The 24,591-nt window shown below is 32.2% G+C and overlaps 1 protein-coding gene across 1 annotated transcript; it reads right to left on the bottom strand.

Annotated features, from left to right (window-relative positions):
• Nucleotides 1-13,617: 13,617 nt before the first annotated feature.
• LOC127739154 (trichohyalin-like) lies at nucleotides 13,618-18,395 on the bottom strand. The gene is made up of 3 exons (XM_052250748.1): nucleotides 18,389-18,395; nucleotides 14,256-16,654; nucleotides 13,618-13,626 (listed from the first exon to the last, which is right to left on the bottom strand). Exons 1-3 carry the CDS (start codon nucleotides 18,393-18,395, stop codon nucleotides 13,618-13,620), a joined length of 2,415 nt encoding a protein of 804 aa, XP_052106708.1.
• Between the last annotated feature and the right edge of the window lie 6,196 nt (nucleotides 18,396-24,591).

The raw sequence follows: 24,591 nt of genomic DNA on the forward strand, positions 1-24,591 counted from the left end.
TTTATGGTAAAGTTTAATTCATCTTCAACCTCAAATTTACAAAAGGGGCATAATCTGTTTTCTAAATTAATCTTTTTATGTCTGCTTTTTTCAATCATAAGGATACTATTACTTATCCTTATTCTTACAAAGTTTGAAATATCAGCTCTGTCTATATCTAATTTTAAAAAGTTCCCCATATCAAATTTCTTTTTTAAATCTTTGTAGGTTCTTAATTTGTTTCCTCTTTTATCATTAACACTTTTTGAAATGGAATTCTCCCAAAATTTTATGAAATCATATTTCAGTTTTTCATTTATAGCAAAAGTTAAACGATTTTTACTAAGTGAATTTTGATTTTCCCAGACATGTTTAAATCCAACTTTTTTCAAATAACAATTTAATTTTTGTTCTAGACCAGTCTGTGTCATTATTAACACTTGATGAATAAATCATATTTATTAAACTATCTGGATTTGAATTGACTACATGATGCCAGTAACCTACACACACTTTAATAGCATCAACAGAACATTGGGTCATACCCAATTCCCCCAAAACTGCCAAATTTGATGCAGTTTTGTTAACTCCTAAGATGTATTTAGCAAATTTAATTTGTACTTTTACAGGTTGATATAAAAAATATCTAGACTCCATGGAAGCATTAATTTTCAACAAAGTATCTAGACATAAAATTTCACTACAGTAAAGAAGTATAGGTTTTACACATGAGTCAAATAATTTAAGATTTGGTAATATATTTAGTTTGTCTGAATGTAGTGTTTTGGAAATGCAAAATGATGCTTTCCTTGCTTTTTTACATAAATATTCATTTGCTTTGGTGAAGCTACCTGAAGGTTTGAATAATACTCCAAGATATTTATATTCTTGTGTAATTTCTAGTTCATATTCCTTGTACTTAAAATTGTCTTTTTTAATTACTCTTCCAGATTTATTGAATATAATAACCTTTGATTTGCCTATATTTACTGATAAATTCCATGTGTCACAATAATTTGATAACTTACTTAAACAATTCTGTAGACCTTTTGCAGATTCCGATATCAAAACAATATCATCTGCATACATAAGACATGATAGATTTACATTGTTTATTTTAGTGGGGTCACATGAGTTGTCAAATATTTTGACAATATCATTTACATATAATGAAAAAAGTGATGGACTTAAAATACATCCTTGTTTTACTCCTACTTTTGATGAAAACGACGTTGTTTCACCTTCTGTGAATTTAATTGAGTATCTAACTTCATCATATATGTTTTTCAAAATATTGAAAAAAACAACCTAATAGGTTATAACAGGACAATTTATATAATAATGCTTCTCTGTTAACTGTATCAAACGCCTTCTTAAAATCAATAAAACAAACATACAATGATTTAGATAACTTGAAGGCCTTATCAATAAGACATTTTAAAGTTAGAATATGATCACTAGTTCTACAGTGTTTCTTAAATCCAATTTGTTCACTGCAAACAATATTATTTTTCTTTAGAAAATCATCCAGCCTTTTTGACAATATTTTAGTATAAAATTTTTCAAAACAACTATATACTGCAATTCCTCTATAATTAGAGGGGTAATTGAAACAACCTCCTTTGAAGATTGGTTTTATAAAATTTTCTCTCCATAAATTATGATAAATTTCACATTTTAACATAGCATTGAAAAAACAAACAAACACTTTTGCATTAATATTACAAGTAATTTTTAACATTTCATTTAATGTACAACTTCAGCTTCATTGCTGCCTTCTGTACCTCCTCAGTCGTAACCTCTGAATTTAAAATTTCCATATTTTGATTTTTATAAGAAGATATGTGGATATTTCTATTTTCATATCTATTTATATGATCTATATTCATTAATTGATTAAAATAAATCAACCATTCTTTTGAGGAAGTATTACAACTTGGGTCGTTACTCACTTTTTCTTTTAACTGGTTTACTGACTTCAAAAATTCTGATGGGTTTTTGTCTTCAGATTCTAAAATATTTTCCAATAATTTATTTTTAAATAATCTATGTTTCTTTCTGGTTAATTTATTGAATTCCTTTTTATTAACTTTTTGTCTCAAATTTTTGTCCCAAGGATTATTACTTAACTTCCTGGCCAATTGTATTACATGTCTGTATTTAACTTCACACTCGTCGTCATACCACAACTTTTTCTTTTTTCTCCGTTTCTGAAAATTTGGTTTATTTGAAATGTTTTTTGTACTTTTTGTTGCAGCACCAATCAAAAAAGAAGAAAATTCAGAAACTTTTTCATTTAATACTGTACCAGAACATTGTTTGTCAAGTGATTTATTAATATTTTCTAAGTCTTCACATAATTTATTAAAATCAAAATTTAATAAGTTTGACTTGAAAGAAATTTCTTTAGTATCATTCCATCTAATGTTTCTCATATTTTTCTTTAAACAATCTTGTAAATTTGTATCAGAAAATTGAGATAGATTTTTTACATGTATAGGATAGTGGTCAGAAAGTATAGGATTGAATTCATCCACCTCAAAACTCACAGTATTTTGTAAAAAATTTGAGTTACAAATGCAATAATCATCAATTTAAGCTCCAATATAGTTATGATATGTTATTTTCCGTAATGAATCACCAATGGTTCTACCATTTAAATTTCTAAGTTGAGCATCAATACATAAGTCAACAATATTCTTTCCATATTCATTTGTGTTTTGATGTAGTTCAGTATTACGAAATTTTTGTATATTATCTCCACATAATTATGTGGTATAAAATTGTCAAGAACATGATCTGAGTCATTTACTATAAAATCTTGATCCCCTTTGTTAATGTGAGCATTTAAATCCCCCATAACAATAATATCTCCCATCTGACTAAATTTTGAGATATTCCTCTCTAATTTTTCAAAAATTATTCTATCACAATTTGTCTTTAATGTGTAAGAGGAATTCTTTAGAGAAATGTACACAAAACGCAAAAATAAATCTTTAGAAAATTTAAAAAACCTTTTGTCTAATTTAAACCAAAACATATCTTTTACTGATTTATCAACCAATTGAATACCATGTATAATACTTCTTTTAATAAAAGTTGAGAGACCACCACTTGGTTTCTTGGATTCATTTACACAACAGTTCATGAAACATTTATAGCTTTCATATTGTAAAACATCTTTTGAGTTTGCATGTGTTTCTGATATATCAGATTGCATATATTTACTAATATTATCATCACTCAATTTACATGTTCTTTGTCTATTTATATTTATAAATAAACCACTTACATTCCAGAAACTTACAGAAATGCATTTTGACACTTTAATATACATTTATATGACAAATTAAAATGACCATTTCAACAGTACAGACTTTAGCATATATAGTATCCTGCATATCATCATATCTTAATTGGACAAGAGTTATCTTTCTTGTTCCATAAAATATTAGCTTTTACTTGAAATGAACTTAGATTTGTACTTGCTTGGTCAAAAAAAAAAAGTTAACCTTGTAAACATTGAAATCTTTAAAATGAATTAAAGTGAAAATTCAAATATCAATAAAAATGAAAATTATATTCACCTATATACAATATTATTCATGTAAAACAGCTAAGATTTTATGAATTTCATTAGCTACAGTTTTTTGACAAGTGTAATATATAACTATGTATTAAAATCTAAGTGCTTCTTTTATGGCAGGTGCAATTCTACCAGCTAATTTGTCTGGTTCAAGTAGTTGAGTATGTCTTTCATTATAAGGTTGGTTGTAACTTATGTTTCTCTGGTAGTCATTAGGGTAACTCCTTTCTTGTGGCCTTGGTTGTTCATTCGAACTATAAGAGTACGGTCTCAGACTTTTGACTCTGTTGTTTAGCTGTCTTGCTCGTGATGGAGTAGGTATTGATATAACTATCCTATCACACTTTTGATGTGCCTGATTTATTAGTTCTACGAATTGGGTAAAAACATCTTCAGCGGGCTGAGATTTTAAGTTGTTAATTCCAATATGTAAAATTAAAGTTTGGGCATAGCTGATGAAGTGGTATCTTCAATAGTGTAAGTAGCCTGTTTTTCATCATTTCTTTTGCTACCAGCGGTCAATCGCCTCATGTCTATATCATTGCATATGGAATCCTGGAGAAATAAAATGTCATATCCATTTCTGTTATTTGTACTTTCTTTTTTTTCATTTCTATTTTGGTAATCTTCACTAGATACAGATTGATTTGTTTTTGTTTGGATTTCACTCCTATTGGCATTGTTCTTGTCAGTGCCAATGATGCTCTCTCTTTTCTCCATTTTATTTTCTCCATTATCAACTTTCTTACACCATGGTTTTCCATTTACATCATACAAATAATTTTGGATCCGATCTTGAAGAGCGGTTATCATTTTGTCTTCTTCATCTAATTTGTTCTGAATTTCTTGTTTTATGTCTGTTTGCTTTTCTTGTGTTATATTGACAATAATAGCAAGTTTTTCATTATCCCTAATTGTTATATTTACAATAATAGCAAGTTTTTCATCATCCCTAATTGTTATATTTACAATAATAGCAAGTTTTTCATTATCCCTAATTGTTATATTTACAATAATAGCAAGTTTTTCATTATCCCTAATTGTTATACCTCTCATTTTGTTTACTTCTTCTACTTTTTCTAATAATTTTTCTTCTTTTGAAGCGAACTCTGATTGTAACTTAATGCACTGTTTTTCATGCATTTTGGACATGTCTTCAATTTTTTGGTTCAGTTTTTTCGCTTCAGTATCTTATGATATTTAGTGTAGATACATTTTTCATAAATATTTACTGTCTTTACTTTTGTCACTGGATGAACAAAAACATTACAAAATAACCATTTACTTCTCCAGGTAGTAGCCGATGTCTTTCTGCCATTGGATGAACAAATACATTACAAAATAACCATTTACTTCTCCAGGTAGTAGCCGATGTCTTTCTGCCATTGGATGAACAAATACATTACAAAATAACCATTTACTTCTCCGGGTAGTAGCCGGTGTTCTTCTGTCATTTAATTAAGAAATCCCTTATAACATAAATATTTACTTTTGTAGGCAGTGGCCGATGTCCTTCTGACCGTGGATTTATGTATAACAGAAAATTAGATTTATGTTTTAATTTAAACACACCACTGGTTATTAATTATCCTGACATCAAAACGTTTTGTAGTAACATGAGTGCTGAACTGGTGCGAATAGATTCAGCAGAAAAACAACAATTTATAGAATTTATCACAGGTATAATTATGATCTATGTTATAAATTTACATTCAGCACAAACAGATAAAACCGGAATCTGTCGAAGTTTGCCGAATAATAGACACAAAACCACAGGTAGATGGTCAATGATTATAATAATCGCCTTTTAATAATAGAGATTTTTGGGGGAGATAAAAAAATTTCAGGAACGCCAAAACCCAAAAGGAGAAAATGACAACCTGCCTATAAGGGACTAACCTATGTCAGGAATACTCAGTCAAAAAAAAAATACCTTCCCTGTAAACACAAAGAGAGTGAACTCAGCAGTTTTACATGTTATCTGCGATGACGCTACCTACTGATTATAGATTCAAAAGAAAATATTCTAATATATATCAATAAGGAATGAAATAAAATAAATTATATAACATTATCAATTCCTCATTAATATACCAAGCAACCAGAACAGCCAGCTTTAAGAGTTCTCTGTAATATTTCTATTGAAATAAATTACTCATGTACCCATCTTATTTATTTATAATATATATATTTTATTATTATATTAATTTATTTTTTACTAGCTTTTAACGTCACTGAAACACGCCAATTCTCTGTATATGATTTATAATTATTTTATATATAGCTAGTCCAGAGAGGTTCAGGAAAAATTGTCAAAGCAATCAATTAAAATGACCTTGGAAGTCAACGTGGAAATTCAAACAGACCTCATTTAATGCAAAAGCATCGAAAAACCTCACATATACGAACAAAGTCGAGACGACCTTCAATTAAGTTTTTTTTTGTGTTTCTGTTTATATTCCAGCAAATGACACGACAGAGAGAATATGTATCCAAGGTACAGATAAATTAATTCCGGGAATTTGGACGTTTGATGACGGGACGCTGATGTCCTATTTCAACTGGGACGAGGTTAAATCAGAACCTGATGGAGGAAAAGGGAATGTTGAAATGTACACTGGATACAAATGGCATGATTTATTGGATGTTAGTACTAAACATTGCCTCCCAATTTGTGAAAGAAACTAGGCGATAATAAAACAAGAGTTAACCAATACATTCAGATAGATCCAACATTTCTCAATTCAAGACAGTGCAATTTTCATATTTCTAAGTTTCTAAACATGTATGTTTCTAATAACTATCAAGTCGTATTATCTCTGTTTCACAGATGACCAATGGTAACCACAATACTGTCCTCTTTTCCTCGATTGCAACATCACCGAATGGGACTTATCGCCGAATGTGTACTAATCATGCGCAACATGCTTACCCTTCCGGAGCACTTAAGACCACACCTAGTTTTGTTTAAAATGGATTCTTGTGGCTTTTGTCTTGATTTTCGACGTTAGTCGCTGCTTTATATTTTTTAATGTATGTGTTGTTTCTACCGGTAAGAATCCGTTGTCCTGAAGCACGTGTTTCTATTAAGTAATGTAACATTCGGTCAAGTTATAGGGTTAAAAAATTTACATGACCTATTGTGTAGGGTCAGATAAGAATCTATTAAAAATCCGCTATTGTTGATAACTTAATATTACTTATCGACGTATTTTATAGGATCCACATGTAGAGTATGATCTGCTAACCCTTACGGAGCTTAGAGATATTACCCCCGTTTTTTAAGGGCTTCATGTTGATTGGTCTTTAGTGTATGTAGTTTTGGGGACTTGTTTGTCTTTTCGTCGTATTTCGTTTTTTTTTACCATGGCGTTGTTAGTTTCTCTTCGACTAATGAGCTTCGAATTTCCCCTTGGCATATTCCGCCTCTGTTTTTACTTATATCATTTGGAATTATTGTGTCTGTTTCTCTTATTATTTAAAGGCTATATTCAGGCATTATTTGACGTGTGATTTGCCATGCTGAAGTCACTGTCACACAAGTGATACTTAAAAAGATTCTGATGTATAAAGTCAATGAAACATGATACATATAAACAGATTTTAAAACTGAGTAAATACTTACAAAATTGATATTTAAAAGTTTAGACAAAAATAAGAAGAAATGGTATGATACAACTCTCCACCAGAACCAAATGATGTAAAAGTTAACAACTATAGGTCACCGTATGGCCTTCGACAATGAGCAAACCCCATACCGCATAGTAAGCTTTAAAATGCCCCGAAATGACAAATGTAAAACAATTCAAATGAGAAAACTAACGATCTGATTTATGTACTAAACAATAAACGAAAAACAAATATGATATACAACATCAAACAACAAGCACTGAATTAGTGAGCTTAACTCATCAGATCGATACAAAGCACACAAAACAAACTAACAAAAACACAAAAGACTCAAAGTACAAATATGACAGTACTCGTAGTTACTGAAAGCTAGTTCATAGCCAATAACAATTAGTTTAAACATCATCAATCAGTACACATCTAACATCCAATGGATTTAGTGTAAAGACGTCATTTAACAGTCAGAGAAAAACGTGACCTTGTGCAAGGCCAAAATATAGGTATCAATGGACAGTGAATGTACATATGTGTATAACACGACAATATTTAGTTGGGTTTTAATTTATTGATAACAAAATCAATATTTATTCGGATAAAATCAATATTCAAGATCTAATTACAGTGTTGATACGACTACCTTTATCACTAAGTCGGATATCCAGTTTAAATTAAACAATAGAAATGAAACACCTTATTTTAAAGAAGGTAATGAATTGACAAGTTGACATATTTGGTTTGTTTTCATCTTTGAAAGTTTAAAGGGGCATTAGCTACGAGATTTTGTCCAATCATTAATGAAAGTGAAATAGTGAAATAATAATTCGCTTTTAGCAGCCAGTTTGGTTCGATTTTGTCAAAATAAGCTAAGAATCGGCGATGATGAATTATTCACTTGCAAGTGAATTATTCGACCTCATTGATTCCGTATTCATGTGACCTTCAATTTAACCCAATAGCTGACGATGCGTTACGCATGTAATCAGCTATTAAAAGGAAAAGGATGTCAACATTGAAACTGAAACAAGGATGAACCATTTGGTTGACTGATTCGATCTACAAAAACATCAGTCTTAAACAGGAAATACAATGATAAACATACTTTTTAACCTACTATATGAAATCAAACAGACCGAGAAAAATCCAATTGCACGTGGTCAATATCTATTTATATTTATGTTTATGTTTATATCGGGTTATATGAACGTCGGCAGTCTTCGGATGTTATCTCGATGGTTAATTAGATGACGTCTAGACAAAAATGCACACGAAATGCTGATATATTATCCGAGCATTGTTAATTGTTTATTTTAGACTTTTTGTAATCTGAATATACGTTTTAGTATGTTATAAATTAAATATGAGAATTTGAGTCAAATCGGTAAACATGAATTTGACAGCTAATGCCCCTTTAATGCAGGTGTATGAATTAAGGTTTTGTATCTTGTATCAAATTAGAGTATGGCTCTTCAAAATATAAGAATATTTCAATCTAAAGAGAAAATAACCACAAAACTGCTGATTTCGGCAGGTGAAAATCATGTTTGATCTTGAAAAATGTTATGTGGGTGGAGGATACTGAAATCGGGTAGTAATCTTATTGCGAAGAGAAAATCAGGTACAACCTTTTGAATAACAAAAAATCTCGTGATACTATAGTTGTTAAAACTTTAAGTGCCCATCGCACTTTAAAACTTATTTGATTTCAAAGTAAACTTAAGATATATCAATAATTATGCAAAAAGTAAACAGTAGAAAGAAAAGTCAGAAGTAATGTACACTGACATCTCCTTAGATTTCTGCCAAAACTTGGCAGACATACTTATTGATCTTGAAAATACATATTTTCAAAAAAATGTGTGTAGAAGGATGTTTGGGTGGGTGGTTGTGGTGTGTGTGTGTGTGTAGATTATACACATGTCAAACAAGGGACATTTTCTTTTGGTCTTTTTAATATAGTCAAAATTATTTCTAAAAAATTCCTCATTTGGCTCATTTTTTAGTTTTTAGTTTTATACTAACATATTTTATAATATCTAGATCCAATACAAGGTGATCTGGTAACCAGTTAATACTATTCCTAAGAATATTAGGTATTTGTTTATAAAGAACACTTAAAGAAGAAATGATAAGAATTTCACGGGGAAACCTACAGCGACAAGATGGATCTGATACAATATTTATTTTAAAGAGATCAACATTAAGGAATGTAAAAGATCATGTGAAATAATATTGAGGTTTTTTTGGGGACCAAAGGCAAAGTAATTATGCAACATGTTATTTCCTACTTCAGAACTCTTTTTCATTTTATTCTTAAATTTCGATAACGTTTCTGGGTGGTTTTTTTTTTCGGAAATGTATGTCTAATCTATTCCGTTGCCTAATAGTTGATGGGATAAATGAGTCACTGCTCATCGAAAGTCTACATACAAAAAGGTAATATAATATCTTCACCATTTCTTAAAGGAAATGTAGTTGTACTTTATATCGATGTTGGAATCAAATCACAAAGATAATTTGGGGCGTTTCTGCTATAAGCGTTGTAAAATATTTTCAGTTTTCTTCTTCTATTGAAGAGATTCTCATCCAACTTCTTTATAAATATCAATTTTATTTGTAAATATTGGTAAGTCAGTTACATGTCTTGCAGCTTATCCCAAACTTCATTGGCATTTTCAGAAATTTGTCGTTTATATATTAAGTATAATTTTTAAAGTTTGACCTGCTAAGTCTGTATTTTAGCTTACGTAATGTATTTATATATTTTGATACACTAAGTACAATGTTATCGATGTGTATGTTCCATTGTGCATCGTTACTAAGCGTAACTACACGGTGATATTCTGGAGAAGACATTGATAAGTTGTAAAACTTGTGTCTCATCCGTTTGTTTAGTTTCTGAACAGTAAAATATGTTTAAACTATCGGTGAATGGAATATTTTACAATGTTCATATTTGATACTTTGATATTCGAGAAAAGCATAATTTCAGTTTTATCTGGATTAAATTGCATGAACCATCTTTTTGACTATATTCATCCAGGATATTCAAGTCATGATCGATTACATTTTGTATTTGCGATCTATCAACTCCTAAATAACTAAGAGAAATGCCTTCTGTGAAGAGTCTAATCAGTGATATGAGATTCTCGGCAATATTGTTTATAAAAATGATAAATAGAAGAGGCCCTAGGACCGACCCTTGGGGACACCTGCTAAAGCAGATTTTCGTGAAGAATAGGACTGTTTGATAACTACCATTTGTTTCCTTTCATTCAGATAGCCATGAAACAATTTTTGTAAGTTACCTTGACTAAAAAAGTATAACAAAAATGCCGAACTCCAAGGCATATTCAAAAAGGGAAGTCCATAAAAACTGACAAAATAAAACGTTATCAATCAACAGAACAAGTGAAAAACAACTGCCATATATCTGACTTTATGTTTTTATTTAGGCCTACGATTATGGACCCTACCACAGGGCCAGTTGAGCTAATGCTATCACTTGGCGTCGGTTAAACTTCGAAATATCTTCTCTAAAACTACGAAATCAATTTCAATCAAACTTGGACTGAGTGATCCTTATGGGATCTAATATAAAGTTTGTGTTAAAACTTTAATACCATAAATGATCAGCAAGACACAATCTACAAACAAGTCAACATGGCCGAAATCGTTATTGGACTCCTTATTGGAGTTATTGCCCTTAATGACAATTTTTTACCAAATCTTTGCATATTTGCCTTTTATCTTGAAAAATGTAATAGATAGATAGACACTTTAAGCAGCAAAAATTATAAGCAAGGCATAATCCACAAATAATTCGATTTTGCTGAAATCATGAGTAGACTCTCTAGAAGAATGATAGCCCTTGAATGTGATTTTTTTTACCCTTTTTCTGATTTGGGCAAAACCTAAAGAAAATAGAGAGAAACAGTAAACAGACAAAATGTTCAGCAATACAAGATCAACAAAAAGATGTATTTGTTATGAGTTCTATTTTAGTCCACAATGTTAGAAAATGTCCATTGTTTTAGATGCACATAGACCTAGGTGAGCGATGCATTCTCTTCAGAGCTTCCAGTTTTTAACTGCTTAATTAGAAATAAGAAGATGTGGTATGAGTGCCAATGAGACAACTCTCCATCCAAGTCACAATGTGTAAAAAGTAAACAATTATAGATCAAAGTACGGCCTTCAACACGGAACCTTGGCTCACACCGAACAGCAAGCTATAAAGGGCCCCAAAATGACTAGTGTAAAACAATTCAAACAGGAAAACCAACGGTCTAATCTATATAAAAAACGAGAAACGAGAAACCCTTATAAACCTCATCAACAAACGACAACCACTGAACAACAGCTTAAGTTTAGTTTAAAATGTGCATTTAATTTGCCTTTTTTAATTGTTGTCTTTTCAAAAAGAACGTAAATGTTGGTTTCTTGAGGTTATGGTACATTATTTAATCGCAAGCATTAAAAATGTTTCTGAACACTGCGATAAAGTGACCATACATGCATCTGAATTTAAAGATAGGTAAATCAAGGTTAAATTAAGTCTTCTAGTAAAATGTCTGCCAACCTCTTTGTAAGTTATCTGTTTTTATACTTTTTCTGGTTAAGGAGCCAAAAAAAAAAAACAACTTTGTATTCAAAAATATAAAATTTAAACCAGTTTGGCAGATAAACAATATGTAGTTCAATTACATTCAGTGTTTTTTTTTTTATCATTTTTTTTTATATCTTCTATTACTTCTTTGTAATACATATGTTCAATCGAAAATTAAATGCCAAGTTTTAACCTACTGGAGCATATGTATCACCCCTAGTAAACATAATTATCTCTACCTTTTTGAATAAGTTTAGTATGTTTAGGCGATCTGCAAACTCTCAATGCGATCTATCTATTTAACTTTAATGTTCATTTCTATCCTACATCTTAGCATGTCCATTATTTAAAGCATTGCATATCTGTAAAGCTCATAAGCTCACAGTCACCATGAAAGGTATGAAGTGGAAATTATATTTATGATAGCTGAGCTGTGATTCCGAAGACTGCAAAATTTATCGACAAGTTTTCGCCAGGTTATGCTACCAATTATCGCCATAATTTCGTACATTTCACACAAGTTGTTGTATTTGTAGAGCATAATCCAGTGACATTCTAGTTCTGCTAACCGAGAATTGGTTCCTGGTGAGACTGTTTCTAGGAGAAGAATTTGTTCTTGGTTAGCTTTCATTTTGGGGTCACTGCAGAATGAAACGTAAAATGATTTTTTTTTTTGTCAAGGCCAAGAAGTACAGTTTTTTTAAGAGTTAAATTGAATAAAATATATATCCCTACTAATTCAGTAAAAACAGATAGAGACATATATTTTATTTAATATCGAAACAAATAGTAAAATCCTTCATATCCTCTCATAACATGTGTGAAACCCTTTTGGTCCCGGCAATGTAATAATGAGGCATGGAAAAAAACAAAAACGAAAAGACAAATACCAGTTTACAAAATACTTCATAAAAAACTAAACACGGAGCAACACGAACCCCACCAAAAAAGAGGGTGATCTCAGAGAGAGTAAGCAGATTATTCAGATGTCCTGGTATTATAGAGTGATGTCTCATCAGTGTGTTTCATTCTCGTTGCAATGTATTCTGGGATTTACAAGCTGATAAGATACATTTGACATCATGGGGACAAGACTTCGTTGATGATATATCGAACACTCTTCTGCAAATTCTGCAAATTCTGCCATCCGTCCTACTGTCAAGTATCAAATAAGTATATACAGTGCGAATTGACAAAACGGAAGAACTGGCATATGCTGTTTACAAGTGGAAAATCTGCAACCTCACAATTATGTTTAGGGACTTTTTTTAGGTCCCGTGCATATGCATTTTGATAGCAACTATATTGTGTCAATACTGGGAAATCAGATTTTCCGTATCGGGATTCTTATTGAAGAACTAAAAATTTAGAAGATACCAGATGACAATTATTAGACAAGGAACCAGAACAAGTAAGGCATATATAATAGAATACAGAACATGCAAGATACAAAAACAGAAAAAAAGCAAAAGCAACACACACCTTTTCCAAAAACAGGGGCGCATATATTATGCAAGATTATCTAAAGGTATCATTAATTGGCTTATTCGTTTTCTAGAAAAGGAAAAATATAAGCTTTGTCACGTTCTAATTGTTTGTATGAACTGTAAGACACCAGTACATACTAATCTTTAACATCAAAATGAGGAGGTATGGTATGATTTTAATTGCAGAAACTATCCACCAGAGTCCAAATGACATTGATGAAAGCAACTATAGGTCACCATATGGCCTTCAACAATGATTAAACCCCATACCGTATAGTAAAACCCCGCAATTACAGAATGAAAACATTTTTACAAGAAATCCAACGGCCTTATTTAGGCTGAAACAATAAACAAAAAAATATGACATGCAGCAAGAAACGACAACCACTGAATGTTTATTCAAGTTTTATAACGTTTATGATTAACAGTTGTTTAAGAACAAGATTGTCCAAATGGTATTTGACAGCTGTTTTAAGTGTACACTACATCATACAAATGCAAACTAGTTAGTTACACTTTTTTAAACATTAGTATATACATCGATAATTGTTAATAAGGAGCACCATATGCAATAGCTAGATATCGTTACTCTCAATACCTTTTATCTTATAATAATTCTTGAATGTGATATTTTTAAATATATGGTGTAATCACTCCATGTATCCATCAAAAACTGAACACAAGTTGAGAATCACATCAAACGTCCGTCCTCCCCCCCCCCCCTCCCCCCCCAAAAAAAAACAACAAAAAATCGATGTAGTTATGATGACCACTTACAAGATTCGTGTATAGAATAAATATTGCATTTGGGCTAAGTTACATGATTCAAATTGAATTACCTCCCTTTTACTGTTTTTCTGTGTTTTCCCATGGCGTGTAAGTTTCTCTTAGACTTAATAGTTTTGAATGACCCTTTGGTATCTTCCACTTTTTTTTTCTTTAAGACTTTTTAGGTTTGAATATATACCCTTGTTATCTTCAGCCTCTTTTCTTCATTTAGATTGATGAGTTTTGAATGTCCCCTTGTTATCTTCTGCCTCTTTTCTTCTATTAGATTGATGAGTTTTGAATGTCCCCTTGTTATCTTCTGCCTCTTTTCTTCTCTTAGATTGATGAGTTTTGGATGTCCCCTTGGTATCTTCTGCCTCTTTTCTTCTCTTAGATTGATGAGTTTTGAATGTCCCCTTGGTATCTTCAGCCTCTTTTCTTCTCTTAGATTGACGAGTTTTGAATGTCCCCTTGGTATCTTCTGCCTCTTTTCTTCTCTTAGATTGATGAGTTTTGAATGTCCCCTTGGTATCTTCTGCCTCTTTTCTTCTCTTAGATTGATGTGTTTTGAATGTCCCCTTGGTATCTTCTGCCTCTTTTCTTCTCTTAGATTGATGAGTTTTGAATGTCCCCTTGGTATCTTCTGCCTCTTTTCTTCTCTTAGATTGATGAGTTTTGAATGTCCCCTTGTTATCTTCTGCCTCTTTTCTTCTCTTAGATTGATGAGTTTTGAATGTCCCCTTGTTATCTTCTGCCTCTTTTCTTCTCTTAGATTGATGAGTTTTGAATGTCCCCTTGTTATCTTCAGCCTCTTTTCTTCTCTTAGATTGATGAGTTTTGAATGTCCCCTTGTTATCTTCAGCCTCTTTTCTTCTCTTAGATTGATGAGTTTTGAATGTCCCCTTGTTATCTTCAGCCTCTTTTCTTCTCTTAGATTGATGAGTTTTGAATGTCCCCTTGTTATCTTCTGCCTCTTTTCTTCTCTTAGATTGATGAGTTTTGAATGTCCCCTTGGTATCTTCTGCCTCTTTTCTTCTCTTAGATTGATGAGTTTTGAATGTCCCCTTGGTATCTTCTGCCTCTTTTCTTCTCTTAGATTGATGAGTTTTGGATGTCCCCTTGGTATCTTCTGCCTCTTTTCTTCTCTTAGATTGATGAGTTTTGAATGTCCCCTTGTTATCTTCTGCCTCTTTTCTTCTCTTAGATTGATGAGTTTTGGATGTCCCCTTGGTATCTTCTGCCTCTTTTCTTCTCTTAGATTGATGAGTTTTGAATGTCCCCTTGTTATCTTCTGCCTCTTTTCTTCTCTTAGATTGATGAGTTTTGGATGTCCCCTTGGTATCTTCTGCCTCTTTTCTTCTCTTAGATTGATGAGTTTTGGATGTCCCCTTGGTATCTTCTGCCTCTTTTCTTCTCTTAGATTGATGAGTTTTGAATGTCCCCTTGTTATCTTCTGCCTCTTTTCTTCTCTTAGATTGATGAGTTTTGAATGTCCCCTTGGTATCTTCAGCCTCTTTTCTTCTCTTAGATTGATGAGTTTTGAATGTCCCCTTGGTATCTTCTGCCTCTTTTCTTCTCTTAGATTGATGAGTTTTGAATGTCCCCTTGGTATCTTCTGCCTCTTTTCTTCTCTTAGATTGATGAGTTTTGAATGTCCCCTTGGTATCTTCTGCCTCTTTTCTTCTCTTAGATTGATGAGTTTTGAATGTCCCCTTGTTATCTTCTGCCTCTTTTCTTCTCTTAGATTGATGAGTTTTGGATGTCCCCTTGGTATCTTCTGCCTCTTTTCTTCTCTTAGATTGATGAGTTTTGAATGTCCCCTTGGTATCTTCAGCCTCTTTTCTTCTCTTAGATTGATGAGTTTTGAATGTCCCCTTGTTATCTTCTGCCTCTTTTCTTCTCTTAGATTGATGAGTTTTGAATGTCCCCTTGTTATCTTCAGCCTCTTTTCTTCTCTTAGATTGATGAGTTTTGAATGTCCCCTTGGTATCTTCTGCCTCTTTTCTTCTCTTAGATTGATGAGTTTTGGATGTCCCCTTGGTATCTTCTGCCTTTTTTCTTCTCTTAGATTGATGAGTTTTGGATGTCCCCTTGGTATCTTCTGCCTCTTTTCTTCTCTTAGATTGATGAGTTTTGAATGTCCCCTTGGTATCTTCAGCCTCTTTTCTTCTCTTAGATTGATGAGTTTTGAATGTCCCCTTGGTATCTTCTGCCTCTTTTCTTCTCTTAGATTGATGAGTTTTGGATGTCCCCTTGGTATCTTCTGCCTCTTTTCTTCTCTTAGATTGATGAGTTTTGGATGTCCCCTTGGTATCTTCTGCCTCTTTTCTTCTCTTAGATTGATGAGTTTTGAATGTCCCCTTGTTATCTTCAGCCTCTTTTCTTCTCTTAGATTGATGAGTTTTGAATGTCCCCTTGTTATCTTCTGCCTCTTTTCTTCTCTTAGATTGATGAGTTTTGAATGTCCCCTTGGTATCTTCTGCCTCTTTTCTTCTCTTAGATTGATGAGTTTTGAATGTCCCCTTGTTATCTTCAGCCTCTTTTCTTCTCTTAGATTGATGAGTTTTGAATGTCCCCTTGTTATCTTCAGCCTCTTTTCTTCTCTTAGATTGATGAGTTTTGTATGTCCCCTTGGTATCTCCCGCCTTTTTTCTTCTCTTAGACTTATGAGTTTTAAATATCACCTTTGTATCTTTCGCCTCTTTTTTTTCTCCAAAAATCTCAATTTAACAATAACTCAAAACATGATCAAAACATTAAACCTCCATCACTGGCATACCCAAACAAAACAGAGCTGTTAAAAATTTGACAATGCACTTGCATATACAATATGATTTCAGAAAGCAAACCTTAATAATTTATAAATTTATTAACGGACAATTTAAGAAAGGTTTGTTATAAATCATGTTAGTACCGAAGTACTTACTAGAAAAAGAGAAGCGAAAGATACCAAAATGATATTCAAACTCATAAATCGAAAATAAACTGGCAATAGCAAAAAACGAAAAACAACCAAAGACAAACAACATTATTCAAAACACAACATAGAAAATTAAAGATAGAGCAATACGAACCCCACCAAAAACCGGGGGTGAACTCATGTGCTTCAGATGGGTAAGTAGATACTGCTCCAGATGTGACACCTGTCGTATTACTGCTATAAAATATGTTGATATGTTTTATCAATTGATTAGGCATCACGCAATAGTGGATTAAATTGACTCTTTTTTTTAATCTTTTATTTGTTTTTCAGTAGTCAGGATTTTACAATACGCCTACAATCACCACCTGACTATGTTTTTTGGGATAAACATTGAATAATTGAATAAGACTATCCATTTTGTTTTTTAAATTGATATATATTATACGCAGAATATAGTTACTGAAAAAAGGCCACTCACACTCACACTTCCTCTCACTACTTACACACAATCACTGTAATCCATTAGTATGCATGATGCATGTCTATACATAAGGTAAAATTCAAATATCAACTGCTCGATACAGTATAATTTAAAGTATAAATGATAATAAATCACGAAAATATTTTATGTAGTGAGGACCAGAATCCTTCATAAGCATTTACTCTATTATTTTTGTTCGCAATATAAAATTCATTAGATTGGTATTGTTTTATTCTTGATTTTATTCCTATTGCACTTGGAGCTATATTTCTTAACTTACATTTGAAGATGTAGTTTTTAGCTACAATAATTAACAAATTTATAAACAAACTCTTAGTCACAAATCCCAACAAAATCTCTTTCTTACTGATGCTGAATTGATAATAAATAATTTTATTTTATTGTAAAAATGACAACCAAAAATTGTGGGTAACATTACAATCATAAAATACATGTTATATTGTTTTCTCTTCCTCATTACAGAAGATACATAGACTTGTTTTCTTTTGTTTATTTCTATATAAAAATATATTTGTAGGTAAAATTCTATGTAGTACTTTATATTGAAAATTCTTTGAATATGATTCTCTACAACATCTTTTCAGAAGAGAAAAATACTTAACAATTTGTTACTTCCTCCCATTTCAAAAATTTCTCATTTGGGAGTATGCATGTTTTATCTACATGATCTCTATTCACATATTTCAACTTCTTATTTTCCATGATCTTTTTAGAAAATCCATCAAAAGGAACAAAATGTCCTAAGTGCAAATTACAATAATCTTTGTTGTATCTTTGGATATATTTTGGAATGTTATATAGTAAACTGTAGTATATAAAAAAGAAATCAATTTTTGTCTTGTTGAAATGTTAACAATGATTTGCTTTGATTATCTACAATGTCCTTTATAAATTGTATACCATATACCTTCCATTTCATATAAACAGGATATTCAGACACTGGTATACAGTTTAAAATATTCTATGATCAAATTTCTGGAACACATAACTTTGTATTAGGCTTTGCCATGTGCATGTTGTGTCGACTATTATATTATTTGTTTGTGCGTTTCTCTGTGATGTATGTTTTTGCGTGTGCTGTATTTCTGTCACGTAGTGTTGTCATTTTAGCGATATTTTTTAACATTGTCATAAAGCGGGAGGTTTGGCTAGCCATTAAACCAGATTCAACCCACCATTTATTCTTAAAATGTCCTGTACCAAGTCAGGAATATGACAGTTGTTATCAAATAGTTCGTTTCTATGTATGTTAGCGTTTGTTTTTATTGTACTTCAGTGTTCATGTTGTTACTTTGTTTTCCTCTAATAGTTGATGTGTTTCCCTCGGTTTTAGTTTGTAACCCGGATTTGTTTTCTCTCAATCGATTTATGACTTTTGAACACCGGTATACTACTGTTGCCTTTATAGACATCAAAATATGGCTTTCCGAAATGGAATTATTATGAAATTAGAAATTTCTTTAATCTTATCCTTTTGTAATGTATAGACTCTTATCTAACCCTAAGACATCTCAAATTCAAAAACCATCGGTCATGAAAATTGTCTAACCCTGAAACTTAACCGAATGTGCAATTTTGAAATTGTGCAATTTTGAAAATGAAACAATTTAATAATGCAAAAGGATAGACAAGACAGTTACCGGTATACTTTTGCTCTAATGATACCCTCGGAGATTGATAGTCCACCATGATCGGAATCATCTTGTATCTTCAATCTGATTGGTTAATGATTAACAACTGAAAGAAAATCTGACTTGTTTTTTTTAGTCAATTTTAATTAGCTATTGTGTGATGCCTAATCACTTGATATAACATATCAACAAATAGTATAGGAGTAATACGACAGTAGCCTGACTTGTTTCATAATTTTCATGTCGGGGCCTTTTATAGCCGACTATACGGTATGTGGTTTTCTGATTGTTGACGGCCTTACGGTTAAAATTGAGAATGAAAACGGGGAATCCGTCAAAGAGACAACAACTCGACCAAATAACAGAAAACAGCCCAAGGCCACCAATGGGTCTTCAACACAGCGAGAAAATCCCATACCCGGAGGCGGGCTTCAGCTGACCCCTAAACAATAATGTATACTAGTTCAGCGAAAATGGACGTCACACTAAACTCCGAAACTAATAAATGAACCAAAATTTAAAAAAAAAAACATACAAGACTGACAAAGGCCAGAGGTTCCTTACTTGGGAAAGGCGCAAAATTGCGGCGGGATTAAACATGCCTTGGGAGATCTTAACCCTCCCCCTATACCTCTAGCCAATGTGGAATAAACAAACACACAGCAAAACGCACAGTAAAATTCAGTTTAAAAGAAGTCTGAGTCCGATGTTAGAATAGGTAAAAAAAGAAACTTAGCAAAATGACAATGATACATTAATTAACAAAGGACTACTAGCAGTTACTGACATGCCAGCTCCAGACCTCAATTAAACTGATTGAAAGATTATGTCTTTATCCTACGAAAATCAAGCACAATCCCTCTCGTTAGGGGTTTAGTATCATACTAGAATGAAATATACGATATAAGAACATAACCCGTATCATGCCAACAACTGGTTTTATAGTAAATGTGTTTATTTCCGATGCAAAGACCCTATGAGTGAATCAATATTTATTCAAAAAATGCCATCTTTAATGACCTGACAACAGTATCGTAACTATATCCCTTCTGAATAAGTCTGTTTAAAGGTTTGATTAGCTTTTGAGGTGAATGACGACATTTTTGTGCTTTGTATAGAATATTACCATAAAAGATGGGATGTGAAATACCTGAACGTATAATATGTCTGCACGTTGTATGTACGAATGATCACCATCTAAAAATGGATAATTAACAATAGGAAATGAAAAATCATCTCTTTTATCGTAAATTTTAGTATTAAGCTTTCCGTTAAAGATATAGATATCAAGATCCAGGAAAGGGCAGTGTTCATTGTTAGTATTAGCTTTATTTAAAGTCAGTTCAGCAGGATAAATCTCTTTAGTGTACATACTGAAGTCGTCATTATTGAGAGCCAATATATCATCCAAATATCTAAAAGTATTATTAAATTTTTGTATCAGATGTTGTTTAGATGGATCTTTGCTGATTTTACTCATAAATTGTAACTCGTAACAATACAGACATAGGTCCGCGATAAGTGGTGTACAGTTAGTCTTTTCTACACTTTACACAAGTATTCCCCATTTCAACTTAAAAGACAAATTGAAAGAGTTGGTATTACTTTGTTTCATTAAAAAGAATGGCGAATGTAGATACAAGTATCTTGTCTTGGGGTTGGATAAATCCTACTTTGTAAAGAATCACTCTGATTCAAACAAAAAATTCTCTGAAACTGACATTATCAAGATGCTTGATTTCTTGATTGACAACATATGTTTTACGTTTGGAGGACGTGTTTTTCAACAGACTGTCGGAATTCCAATGGGAACCAATTGTGCCCCTCTTCTTGCCGACTTGTTTCTTTATTATTATGAGGTTGACTTCATACAGGAACCTCTTAGGAAGAAAGATAAGAAGTTAGCAATATCCTTTAACTTTACGTTCCGCTATATAGATGATGTTCTCTCACTAAATAATACAAAATTTGGTGACTATGTTGAACGAATCTATCCCATCGAACGAGAGATAAAGGATATTACAGATACAGTTAAGTCTGCCTCATATCTTGACTTACATCTAGAAATTGACAATGAGGTTCGGTTGAAAACAAAACTTTACGACAAAAGAGATGATTTCAGCTTCCCAATTGTGAACTTTCCATTTCTATGTAGCAACATTCCAGCAGCGCCTGCATAAGGATTATATATCTCCCAATTGATACGATATTCCCGGGCTTGTATTTCCTATCATGATTTCCTTGAAGTTGAAATCATCCCTTCGTAAATTTTCGGACGTCATCACGAGTTGGTTGATCGTTATGGAATAACCGTTTCACAGATGATATCGGATATGTTCCTTATGTCGTAACTACAATACCCTTCCCTTTTCACGAATGTGACCTACCGAGTTAGACTATTTACCGGATTTGTAATAACATAAGCGACACGACGGGTGCCACATGTGGAGCAGGATTTGATTACCCTTCCGGAGCACCTGAGATCACCCCCAGTTTTTGGTGGGGTTCGTGTTGCTTAGTCTTTAGTTTTCTATGTTGTGTCATATGTACTATTATTTGTCTGTTTGTCTTTTTATTTTTGGCCATGGCGTTGTCAGTTCGTTTTCGATCTATGAGTTTGACTGTCCTTCTGGTATCTTTCGTCCCTCTTTTAGTCCTCATTGGCATTCCTATAACTTGACGATATACGAATCTCCATAGCGAACAAAAATGTTATCTAGTAAAAATTCAAGTGCTGTTATCGTATCAAAGCAGGTCCAATTGACATAGTTCTTTTGTTTGTTGTTACTAAAAAATTACCTAAAAGAGTTTGAACATATACATTCGCATTCTGACTTTTTAAACTCCCATTTAATTAGGTATGTGATTTTTTTCTTAATGAGATTATGAGGCAAAGTGGTATATAGGGTAGAGAAATCAAAACTTTGAAAAAAGTAAAATAACAAAATACCGAGCTCTGAGGAAAATTCAAATCGGAAAGTCCCTTATCAAACTGCAAAATCAAAAGCTCAAACACATCAAACGAATGGAAAACAAATGTCATATTCCTGACTTGGTTCATGCATTTCCTTATGTAAAAAATGGTGGATTAAACCTGGTGTTATAGCTAGATAAACCTCTCACTTGTATAACAGTCGCATATAATTCCATTATATTGACAACGATGTGTGAACAAAACAAACAGACATAACAGGTAAAAATGTCAAAAATAGGAGTACAGCAGTCAACATTGTGTTATAATCTTAATCACTATAAAAACAAACAAAAATGTCAACAAAGAAAAACATAATGGCATATAGACAAAGCACATAAGCAAAAATGAAAGACAAGAATACAAAAACTGACCACAGCACAACAACACAATGGCAGGGTGCATAAGTACCGAGCCACGCCATAAGGATATTACCAAAAATGGACTAAACAGTAAAGGTTAATAATTAACAAAGACAAATAAAAGAACACTATAACACGTAATTAAGATGATAAACAATGTCAGTACATAGAATCTATACGTCAAGGCCATCATGTATTATTTGTGAAGTTGATACGGAATATTTATCTACGTCTTGGTATCTTCCGATGAACTTTTTTTAGAAAAAGAACGAGACGTTCTTTGACACAACCCAGGTTCATCAACTTTCTGCTCAGACACTAGTGACGTTTTATAAAGTCTGAGTAGCAGCTGCAAGCTCTTGAATACCAAATGAGTTGGGAAATGTATATCCCATATGCAGGTGAAGTTGGTATATTGCTACTAAGGTGGGGGAAATTGATAATTTAAGTTGAAATCGTCTTGTTTGTCATAGATTCTAGATAACTGAGATGACCGCTTATGTCAAATTCGAGTACAAGTCTATAAATGAGGCGGAGAAAGCCGTGTCTTTTGTTTCTTTAATTTCTAGTTCTGGAGGATATATTAATGGAACCCAATCATAAAAGTTTGGATTGTGAATGGAAAGAACATCATCAATATATATGAACAGTTTCTAAATTACCAATATGAGTATGCAATGTATCAAGTACTTCCAACGAATTTTTGACACTCCAAAAGTAATTGATTCCGCTATTTTCAAAGGCCTTATTTGAACATTTTTTTACCAGGTTTTGATTGTACCAAGTGTACTAGTAAGTAGAATAGACAGTTTAGTGGTGGAACAATGGCTTGAAGACGAAATAAATTTATATTCGTAATGTGTTTTGTGCATCTTCGGAAGCTAGTACTTAGTTGGAACTTTCAAGTTATTCGGTTCTGCTTGTAAAGATGTAGTTAAAAGTTTATGTTTGTTACGGATGTCATTTTCGAAAAATTTAGTCAATTGGAATGTTGGTTAATTCGTGATTTACTTTTGCAGAACCTCAATATAAAACGTCAAACAATAATGATATTATTGGCACTCTTATCAGCCGGGACAAAAACAAATTCCTTGCCGAGTTCTTTTAGCTTATGTTTGATACGAGAAATAGTGCTATTATGGTTGTTGTTAAGAGTAAAATATCTTAAAAATGTTTAATACGAATATCAATATCATGACAATCTAAGGAATTTTTGTCAGCTTTTTCTCGTTTTATCCATTTCATACAGTAAGTACGGAGTGAGTCGTTGATGATGTTACGACACTTATTCCAATTGATAATTGACGGGAGACGATATTTAGGTCCTTTACGAGGGAATGATTTCAACTCTGGTCCTGGACAATGTTAAGGTCTCCTGTTATAACATGGGAACTGGGGCCATAAATGTATTTTGAATTACTGCAATTTCATGACGTAGGTTTTTTGTCACTGATATTAACATCTTTACACACCTCGCTATAATTCAAAACATATTTCCGGGTCGATTTTTTGGTTGGCTATAATTGCTTACATCCACTTCATTTGAACTTTGGTGGATAGTTGTCTCATTGGCAATCATACCACGTTTAATTTTATATTGATAATATTATTTTCAAATAAAATTCATTGTTACAACAGGTAGTTACGTATGTAAACTAATTGGTAATGGTAACGGGTAACACTGGAGGGTGGTTTTTTTTTTCATTACCGGTGAGCTGACCGAAATTCCAACATAATATGAATTATACGATAAACATTTGAATAAACAAATTCCATTTTTCAGTTTAAAATATCTTCAATATATTGTACAGAGACTGATCATTAACGGTTTGAAGTATTGACTATTCAAATGTTCAGTTTATTTTTGGTTAAACCATTGAGAAGGCATTTGAGATGCAAATATTATTTATATTTTGATAATTGAAAAATAAGTTTATCAAGTTTAATTGCAACTAAAAAATACCAGTAAATGATTCTCGTGTCATAAACCCAAGGTTGTTGTAACTTTTTGTTTCTTATGTAAAATGGGTTTTGGAAAGATATAGAGAAAATTGTCACTGATAGAGGTCGATCAGTCATCGATTATAGTATTTTATTTGTAAAAATACTTTAGATTTAAAAAGAAATAGTTTTGAGTCTTAAATTG

The sequence above is a fragment of the Mytilus californianus genome, unplaced genomic scaffold (genome assembly GCF_021869535.1).
Source record: "Mytilus californianus isolate M0D057914Y unplaced genomic scaffold, xbMytCali1.0.p SCAF_1, whole genome shotgun sequence".
NCBI classification, from domain to species: Eukaryota; Metazoa; Mollusca; class Bivalvia; order Mytilida; family Mytilidae; genus Mytilus; species Mytilus californianus.